The following is a 9,960-nucleotide window of genomic DNA, read 5'->3' as shown; positions in this document are numbered from 1 at the left end:
ACCCCCAGGTCCCTTTCCCCTACACTGCTCTCTAATATGTAATTTCCCAACCTCTACTGGAACCTGTCATGAACAGGACTGAGAGCGCTGGGCTTGGGCATGGAAACTGCTTTTTCTTCAGAGAATGTAGGAAACGATTATTTTGCAAATATAACAGGCCCAGGCAGGATCTCTCAGCAAAGCGTATTTTAATAATGATTTTGCAAGACTGGGTGTTCTACCTAACGGCAGGCACACCTAACAGGGCAAAAAGCCCCTGCTTATGTCCCCCCAAAATCCCCACCACACTTTCCCTCCCGTTCCCCATGGGTTGGTACTGCAGGATTTACAGACCGCCCCGACACATACAATACCTTCCCCTTATCAGTATGGATTCCTGATACTTTGGCTACCCTTCCCCCTCAATTAACTTGTAAATACAGGTGTCAGTGTGCACAATTCCGGGAAGAGACTGTGTTTTACGTTAAGGATTCACAGTCCGACGTCTCTCGGTCCTTCCGCCCTGCCGGGGCCAGGCGCCAGGCCCCTCGTTACCCGTTCCGTGCAGGCGGCCTGGCGGCGGGCACACGGAGCGCTGCGGCGCCGGCCCTAAACAACCTCCCGCCGCCCGTACGTGCCCCGGGCGGAAGTGCCGCTGCTCGGCCCCACCCCTGCGGTGCCAGGGCCGCTTCCGGCCGCTCCTCCCGCGGATTGGCCGAGCGGGCGGCGCATGCGCGCGTTGCCCGGAGCGGGCGGAGCGGAGGCGGCTCGAGATGGTGGGTGAGGCAGCGCGCGGGGCCCGGTCAGAACCGCGGGGCCCGGCCCGGCCCGTTCTCATCCCGGCCCGTTCTCGTCCCGGCCCGTCCCGTTCTCATCCCGTCCCGTCCCGTCCCCTTGGCGCTGCCCCGGGCCGGCTGGGGAGGCGCCGCCTCTCGGGTGCTCCGCCGTGGGAAACGCCCGTGTTGGCGCGGAGCGGGGCGGAGGGACCGGTGCCGGGGCTGCCCCGCCCGGGCGGGTCTCTGGGCCGTCCGCTGTCCGTCCGTCTCTATCCGGTTTGCCCTGGTCACACCGGTTCGGGCCGGGTTCGGTTCGGGCTCCGGACCGCGCGGGTGCGGTCGGTGTGTTGTGAAGTGGGGGTGAGGGGGGTCTGTGCTGATTGTGGCCTGGCCGGGGTCACACCCCGTGTCACACACACCTTGTCACCCTGATCTTGCGGGTCCTTTCCTGCAGGTGTGTCCATGAGAACGCGTGTCCCAGGTTTGCTCTGAGCTGTGGGGCGGTGGGCAGTGAGCCTGAGGGGCTGCGTGTCCCCAGACCCGGTGCCATCCCGAGGACACTTGGCTGCTGCTCGGGGTGTCCTCCCCTCCCAGGCTGGGAGCTCCCTCCAGCATGCAAACCTGCCCTACAGCATCTTTGTGTGACATGAAATCCCCATGGAGATGATGCGACAGAGAAGATGCTGCTGGGGTTGTGAAATGAGCCGTGTGTTTCCTAAGCTAAAAGTGAGGTGATGAGACCTTAGGAAAGGGGGAGACGTGCCGTGGTCTGAGGTGGGTCCCTCTGCTCTCAGCTGTGCCTGGTGGTTTTTCAGGTGACATGAGAGTGTGATCAGACTCCTTCTCTGAGGGGTACAAGCCCAGGGCAGCTGGAGCAAGACAGAGGGACAGTCCCTGTGCTGTCACCACGGGATTCACCCGGCCCGCCTGGGGCTGTGGATCCTGCCCCAAATCATCGCGGGGACTGAACCCTTCAGTTCATTCTGTCAGACACTCGAACACCCCCCGGGATGGGGGAAGGTGCCGTCCAAGGAAAACGTTTGTGTTTCTCGTGGCTACCAGGTTACAGCTCCTAAAGCTGGAAGCAGTCAGGGGAAAGGCCGTTTTAAGCCAACTGGCTGTTCAGTATTCTTTGGAACCTGGACCATATTTATTTTGTCGTGGTTGTGCTGGAGGTTGTTTCCTGTTCAGGTGTCTTGTTGGCCAGTTTGTGTTTGTGAAACGGGGGATGAAAATACATGGAAAAATTTCTAAAGAAATATATATTGACCTAAATGGAAGGTGTGGAGTTGAAATGGTCTAATAAAAGATTTTTTCAGCAAACTGAGGAGTTAAAGCATTCTAGATGAAAACAGAAAGGCAAAGGCCACTGTTGTATATACAGCAAAGGTTATGGAAGAGGAAAACAGTGATGGGGAGTATTTATTCTCCTTTTGAAGTGTGCATCTCTCCTGCCCCATTTACTACCTTTTGTAGTTATCCATCCCTTTGTGAAGATAGCTTTTGTTTGTTTTGCAAGTTAAATGTACATTTTTTTTTCTCAGCAGTGTTTTTGCTGCTCTGCTGAGCTGAACTGGCTTGCGGAGCTGTTGGACAAGCACCAGAGCTCCCCATGTCGGGGAGTAAGAACAGGAGGAGCAAGACCTTCCCATGTCAGCCGCAGATCACCCCCCTTGTCATTAGATTATCTATCGGTTGTTAGAAGAAATTAAAAATTGGTGTTGTTCTCTGCAGATGCTTCTTTGCATCCAGACGAATTAGTTAAGGTCCAATGAAAGAAAGTATTTAACAAATCAGGACTTAAATACTGCTAATAAGTCAGGAAGTTATTTTGGACTTGAATATGCCGCCATATTCCTCTCAGCATCCGTACACACGGTCTTTGTTCCGCTTCCCTTGTCTTCTATTTGAAAATAGTCCAGCATTGAGAAATAATCAAGAGCTTTGTTGAAAAGACTGAATTTTTCTATGCTGGATAAGACAGAAAAACTCCGCTTCGTAAAGACAAACTCCAGTGGCGCCGTCTCTTATCAGCGACAGTTTGTTACTCCGAGCTGCTTGTACCGACAGCACCCTGCGGAAAATTGGTTTGCAGGTCTGAGGTTGAGGCCGTGTGGTTTTGTTAGGACAAGGGAGCGGGGTTTATAACGAGCCCACGTTCTCGTGCTGTGGGGTGAAATCAGACAGAGGGTTTTCATGATGCCCCAGGAACAGCTGCCGTGGCCAAATGCGCCGGGTGGGTCTCACCTTCCCCAGGTTCAGGTGATTCCTGCCCCCACGAGAGCGCTGCTGTGCGACTCTCTAGCAAGACCTGAAAGATGCCGCGTGTCTCTGTTTCCTTTAATGGGAATAGAAAGTGCCAAATGTTCACCCGGCTGTGGAAGAAGCTCCGGTGCTGAGGCTTTATGACCCTGTCAGAGAACACGTAGGTGAATTTTGATTGATGTCTTGCAGTTGCGCAGAAAGGTTTGAAAGCTCTTCCAAAGTTGATGGTGATTTTTACAAAGACAAAGGGACTTTTGCCTTGGCCTTCAGTTTTTGGAGTTTTTTAAGTTGATTTCACAAAGTTGTAAATTATTTTTAGTGGTTATAATCTTGTTAGTTATCCCAGCATAAATCATAATTAGAAATAAATAGTATTTATTCGCTGGTTTTCCCCTTACTTATTTGTGATTGCTCTTAGCATTCATTTGATAAAAGGGGAGGTAGCCTTGCATGAAGAATGCAGAAAAAATATTAAAAAATATATATACAATTATTTTTAAAATGAAAATTATTATTTTTTTTAATTTAAAAATTATAAATTCCACGTGTATTTTCTTATGTGCTTTTTGCTTGCCACCTGAGGGGCAGCAGTGTGACGCAGCAGTGTGACGCAGCAGTGTTCCAGCTGCCATCCTGCAGTGAGGAGCTGATGGGTGAGGTTGCAGAGAAAGGGCAAAGATTAGAGAGGACTTCCGAGTTTCCACACGATTATAATCGCAAGTGAGCGAAGAGCGAAGATGGAAAACAACTGAAAAGGTGGTGCAGAGGAGGTGGTACCAAAGCACAGACATGTCGCTGCATAGGGCGGTGTAGGTAAAATCTGCCTGAATCATCTTGGTGCAGCTTTATTCTTGGACACATGAATCCAGAGCTTTGGTGGAAGGCAAACAGCAGCTCTCATCTATTGATTTGGGCTTTTTCTGTTTGCAGGCTGAGGTGGAAGAAACGCTGAAGCGAATCCAGAGCCAAAAAGGAGTGCAAGGAATCATTGTGGTTAATTCTGAAGGTACAGTGTCAGTCTCGGTTTTCTGAGATGTAACTTCTGAACATGCACTTTAAAAACTGCTGATGGTGCTACTTGCATTTAGATTCCAGTCTGTCTTTAAGTGAAGATTTTACTGTAGCCAAAGCAGAGAGACAAGAAAAATTGGTTTCTTATTTCTGCTTTTTTGCAAACTCTCTTTATTGTTTTGGGAAGTAAATAAATGAAGATAAATAGCAAACGCTTAGAAATACTTGAGTTATGCCAGTGTTTGAGGCTGTGTTAGCTCAAAGGCTTTGTCAGTAGCGCTAAAACCTCTCACAGCATCTGAAATGTTGCTGCTGTGCATGTCCAGAGCGCTGCAGTCTCGGCCTCTTGGACTCGATGGTCTCCTGAGGTCCCTTCCAGCCCCAACCGCCTTGTCATTCATGACACTCGTAAGCTGGTTATCTCTTTCTGGACTCAGTGAAGGGCCCAATAGAACAGACTTGTTCAGAGCCCCCTAAATACACTGGAAGCAGCCCAGCTTCTTAAAATTGTGTCATTATCTTTTTAAATTGAATATTTCCTAGAAGTAAACCTTAGGAAAGATGACAGACAGCAGCTGTATATGAATATATTGAAGATCAGATTCTTTTATACTGATATGCAGCTTGTGTTCCTGCTCGCTGCTTTTTCATGATGGTAAATAATGGATCATGCTCTCCAGGCTGGAGCTGCACTTATTTGAACAAACACCTGCAGCGGTTTTTGTGCTGTGCCAGTAGTTGGTAGTTGGCTGCTGCGTTGTTCGGACACATGAGCTGAATTTTAGCTGCCTTTTTCTGGGGAAACGTATCTATTGGGTGGCAGAAGTATAATGGAGGGAAAGCTCTGGCCAAAGTGTGTTGGTTTCTCTGCCCTCTTGGCTGGGGCGCAAGAGCTGAACCAGGGACGTTGCAGGACAGTGTCAGCTCCTGCGGCTGAACCTTGAGCCTTCACCTTCACAGAACCCCAGAATGTCAGGGGTTGGAAGGGACCTGGAAAGCTCATCCAGTGCAATCCCCCCATGGAGCAGGAACACCCAGATGAGGTTACACAGGAAGGTGTCCAGGCGGGTTGGAATGTCTGCAGAGAAGGAGACTCCACAACCCCCCTGGGCAGCCTGGGCCAGGCTCTGACACCCTCACTGGGAACAAGGTTCTTCTCAAATTTAAGTGGAACCTCCTGTGTTCCAGTTTGCACCCATTGCCCCTTGTCCTGTCCCTGGTTGTCACCAGCAGAGCCTGGCTCCATCCTCCTGACACTCCCCCTTTCCATATTGATCCCCAGGAATGAGTCCCCCCTCAGTCTCCTCTTGTCCAGCTCCAGAGCCCCAGCTCCCTCAGCCTTTCCTCACACGGGAGATGCTCCACTCCCTCCAGCATCTTGGTGGCTGCGCTGGACTCTCTCCAGCAGTTCCCTGTCCTGCTGGAACTGAGGGGCCACAACTGGACACAAGATTCCAGGTGTGGTCTCCCCAGGGCAGAGCAGAGGGGCAGGAGAACCTCTCTGACCTACTGACCACCCCCTTCTAACCCACCCCAGGTCCCATTGGCTTCCTGGCCACAAGGGCCCAGTGCTGGCTCATGGTCATCCTGCTGTCCCCAGGACCCCCAGGTCCCTTTCCCCTACGCTGCTCTCTAATAGGTCATTCCCCAACTTACACTGGAGCCTGGGGTTGTTCCTGCCCAGATTCAAGACTCTACACTTGCCCTTGTTCTATTTCATTACATTTCTCCCCGCCTAGCTCTCCAGCCTGTCCAGGTCTCTGATGGCAGCACAGCTTCCAGTGTCACCACTCCTCCCAGCTTGGTGTCAGCAGCAAACTTGCTGACAGTCACTCTGTTACCTCATCCAAGTTGTTGATGAATATATTGAATAATACTGGTCCCAGTACCGACCCTTGAGGGACTGCACTAGGTACAGGCCCCATACCTGTGTGATGCAGCAACCGATGTGCTCAGTAATCAGCACCGATCCCAGCCCAGCTGTGATGTTCAAGAGCCTTTCTGAAAGGAAAAGCTGTCCCTAGTCAGGAGAAAAGCATTGAAACATTGGTATTTCCTCTCTCTGTCACAGATATTTTTGTTGTTATTTATTTCAATTTATAAATTTCATAAGTAAACAATTAAATGAAAAAGCAAAAGTAACGCACTGATGCTACTAGAGGTAAACAGTTCTTCTGGCCTACACCTGCAGTTCCAGATCTTAGCCTTTCCACATCGTATTTCTGTTTGTGTTCTCCATTTAAGCCTTTAAAAAGAATCCCTGGTGTAGCAACAACATCTGCTGAGGTTAAATGGCCACCCCAGCTGGACCTGGTGCTGCCCACGGCGGAGTTAGTTCTGCAGTTTTGTCACTGACCCTGTTTTGCAGGTATCCCTATCAAAAGCACTATGGACAACTCCACGACGATCCAGTACGCGGGCCTCATGCACAGCTTCATCATGAAGGCCCGGAGCACCGTGCGGGACATCGATCCCCAGAACGACCTCACGTTCCTGCGCATCCGCTCCAAGAAAAACGAAATCATGGTTGCACCAGGTAAAAGCGAGTGGAGTAGAGCAGGGATCAGGGAATCCAGTGCAGCTCTTTTCTCATGCGATTGACACTGTCAGCCTGAGACGACTGTTCTGCCTGCTGCTTTTATTCATATTGTATAATCCCTTCCAAGAAGCTGTTCTGCTTTCTTGTCAGTCGAGAGCTTTTATCATTGACCTAAACTTGCTTTTTTCCCGTTTGAATATGGGAAATCGCTTCCCTCATTTCAGGGTGATCAAAGTAGAAGGTGTTAAATAGCGTTTGAGAGCGTGTTGCAGCCTCTCATGTTTTGTGCTTTCAGTATAAAACCACAAGAGTTGGAAAGGAATATGTTTGGAGAGCGATTCCAGCTCCGCACTGTAGACAAAGTGATAAAGTAAAACAGTCTAATAGATTTTCCAGTTCAGAGAAAAGTAATAGAGCATATTGCAGCTGGAATAATGAGTTGTAGAATGTAGCAGCAGCAACCATCCTTTCAGGGAACATCCTCATTTCATCCAATTATGCCCTAGTTTCGAGGGTTTTGATTGTGGGGTGACAATAAAATTCTGGCAGATATATTGTTAACCTCCTCTCCTCCCCGCCTTCCCCTTTTGCCCCTCCCTCGCCCCCCTTCCCACTCAGCACAGGCGATCGGGAGGGAAAGAAGGACAGAGAGAAGAGAGTTGGAAAAATTAAAAATGTTTTACTAATAAGAATAGAGAAAATCATACAAAATGTACAAAACTAATCTTGGAAGTCCCAGCAACTGCAGAGCAAGCACCTGAAGTCCTGGACTGGACTCTACAGCCAACCGGAGCTGGATTCAGTCTGTCACTGGCCTCAGTTCACAGGGACGACTCGCAAGGTCCTCTCCTAATGTCGCCATAAGCAAAAAGGGACGAGATCCTTGTGATCTCCCACTTTTATATGAAGTATTCACGTGAATGGGATGTTATACACAGTTGGTCAGTTTCTTGGTCGCCAGTTTCTCGTTGCCCCTCTCCCGAGATGTCCATCCATGCTGATCAATAACTTCACATTCCATTGCTATGTTTACCAAAACATGTATCTGGTTCTCCAGGAAAATGCAGCTGATATGAAGCTTGAGCTGACAGGCACATTCACTAAAAGAGAAACTTGGTTTTAACAAAGCCAGGACACCTGGGAAGCAGCGAGATGAGCGCAGGTTGCTCATGGGGCAGGAACTCGGCTTTGTTCCTTGGTGCTGCCCCACGGCGGGCTGTGCCGCAGCAGGGGATGGCAGCTGCAATAAACCTCTCCTCGGGGCTGGCCGAGGCAGATCTTAAGCCCGGCTCTGGGGTTGATGCTGAGGCAGCCTCTGGTTTCCATGCGAGGCATGAAAAGAGAGGAATGAGCATTGCTCCCGCAAAACCGCAGCTCCAGCCGCCCCAGTTAGAGTTTCCTAGGTGCAAACTGAGCTAAATTCAGTTGATTTGGGAGCGTGGAGTTTCTAAAGCTGACACCTGTTCTCAGTAAGGCTCATAAGTGATGTGAGATGCCAAGCCTGTTTTGCTCATTGAGAATGAATGTCAGGACTCTATCATTCCCAGTGTATCAACATGATGTGAAAAAATGCTGACATTTACTGCTGCTGTGAACAAATATCAGCAATGAAGGAATGATTTTGTTGTGTTTTGTTTTTCTCCAGATAAAGACTACTTCCTGATCGTCATCCAGAATCCAACTGAATGATTCACTGATTTGGTCTGTTTTTTTCCCTTTGCTCAACTGTTTTTAGTTAATTTAATGGTAATGAATAGAGCGTTCGTGTTAACTCTGCTGTGTCACTTCAGCCACGTCTGGGAAAACAAAAGCAGGTGGTTTTGTTGTTTACAAGCAGAAAAAGTGGCTTTCTTTAGTTTGTATCGCAAGTTGTTTTGAGGACGAGATGGTGAATTAGAATCAGGCAGTAAAATTCAACAGATTCTTTTAATAGTTAAGAAGATAATATAATAAAACTATAATAATGTTCTAAAACACATTATGCTTTGTATGTTTCCGTGCTTCTGTCACCACTATTTGAAAAATGCTTTTACACTATTACTTTTGAATTACTTTTACACTATTACTTTTGTAAATATGAAACTTGTCTGTCCTCTGGTTGTGTCTTATTCTGTTGGTTTTACAAGTTACTTTGAAAGAGTCTGGCCATATCAAATTAAAAAGTGTCATCAGTGACTGGTTTTGCCTTATGTGTTTTCCTTCTGAAGGTTTTAATTATTCTCATGATTGACTGGGTTTTTCTTCAGAAAACAGAACCTACTTAGGACTATTTTTACTAATCTGTTGCTTTCTCTAAACAAGGTTTTAGTCTAAGTGCGTGTGCAATAGATGCATAATTGCGTATTTTCCTACCACCTCCTTTTTGTTTTAGACAGAAACGCTGTGGCAGGGCCATTGACTGCCCCTTGGAGCTCTCCTAATAGCACAATCCAGTATCCAGCTTTATCTGGTGTCTTCCTTTAGTAATGTTTAGCCATGGCCATTAAGGACAGAAGGTCATCTGGGTCCTCCAAAATAATAAAGGGCTTATTTTTGTAGCCTTGATAGAGCCTTGTAATTGCACGCAGAGCTCAATAATTCGTGCAAAACATCTGCATTGAAGATGTTTGTCACGTGTGCAACAGACGCAACTCTGACTCGTCCCGAAGAGTCCTAGCGACATTGTTGAGGGTTTAGATTGCGGGGTGACAATCAAACCCTGGCAGATGTATTGTTAACCTCCTCTCCTTTCCCCCTTCCCCTTTCGTTCCCTCCCTCTCGCCGCTTCCCACTCAGCACAGGCGATCGGGAGGGAAAGAAGGACAGAGAGAAGAGAATTGGAAAAATTAACAATGTTTTACTAATGCTACTAATAAAATAGAGAAAATAATACAAAATATACAAAACCAATCTTGAAAGTCCCAGCAACTGCAGAGCCAGCACCTGAAGTCCTGGACTGGACTCTGCAGCCACCCGGAGCTGGATTCAGTCTGTCACTGGTCTCAGTTTGCAGGGATGACTCACAAGGTCCTCTCCTAATGTCAGCATAAGGAAAAAGGGACGAGATCCTCATGATCTCCCACTTTTATATGAAGTATTCACGTGAATGGAATGTTATACACAGTTGGTCAGTTCCTTGGTCACCAGTTTCTCGTTGCCCCTCTCCCGAGATGTCCATCCATGCTGATCAATAACTTCGCATTCCATTGCTATGTTTACCAAAACATGTATCTGGTTCTCCAGGAAAATGCAGCTGATATGAAGCTTCAGCTGACATGCACATTCACTAAAAGAGAAACTTGGTTTTAACAAAACCAGGACAGACGTGCAGACGGTCCTGGCCCAGGTTCAGCAATTCGTATGCTGTCAACGCTGCGTTTGTGTGCTTGGGCAGCTTGCACAGCCAGCGCT

The 9,960-nt window shown here is 48.3% G+C and overlaps 1 protein-coding gene across 1 annotated transcript; it reads left to right on the top strand.

Annotated features, from left to right (window-relative positions):
* The first annotated feature begins 703 nt into the window (after window positions 1-703).
* On the top strand, window positions 704-8,745 carry DYNLRB1 (dynein light chain roadblock-type 1). Its single transcript, XM_080354604.1, has 4 exons — window positions 704-755; window positions 3,951-4,026; window positions 6,400-6,567; window positions 8,216-8,745. The coding sequence occupies exons 1-4, from the start codon at window positions 753-755 to the stop codon at window positions 8,257-8,259; spliced, it is 291 nt and encodes a 96-aa protein (XP_080210730.1). The 5' UTR covers window positions 704-752; the 3' UTR covers window positions 8,260-8,745.
* The last annotated feature ends 1,215 nt before the right edge of the window (window positions 8,746-9,960 follow it).

The sequence above is a fragment of the Nesoenas mayeri genome (genome assembly GCF_963082525.1).
Source record: "Nesoenas mayeri genome assembly, chromosome: 16".
In the NCBI taxonomy this organism is placed as follows: domain Eukaryota; kingdom Metazoa; phylum Chordata; class Aves; order Columbiformes; family Columbidae; genus Nesoenas; species Nesoenas mayeri.
The sequence above is the reverse complement of the archived record's forward strand: the minus strand, read 5'-3'. Positions and strand labels throughout refer to the sequence as shown.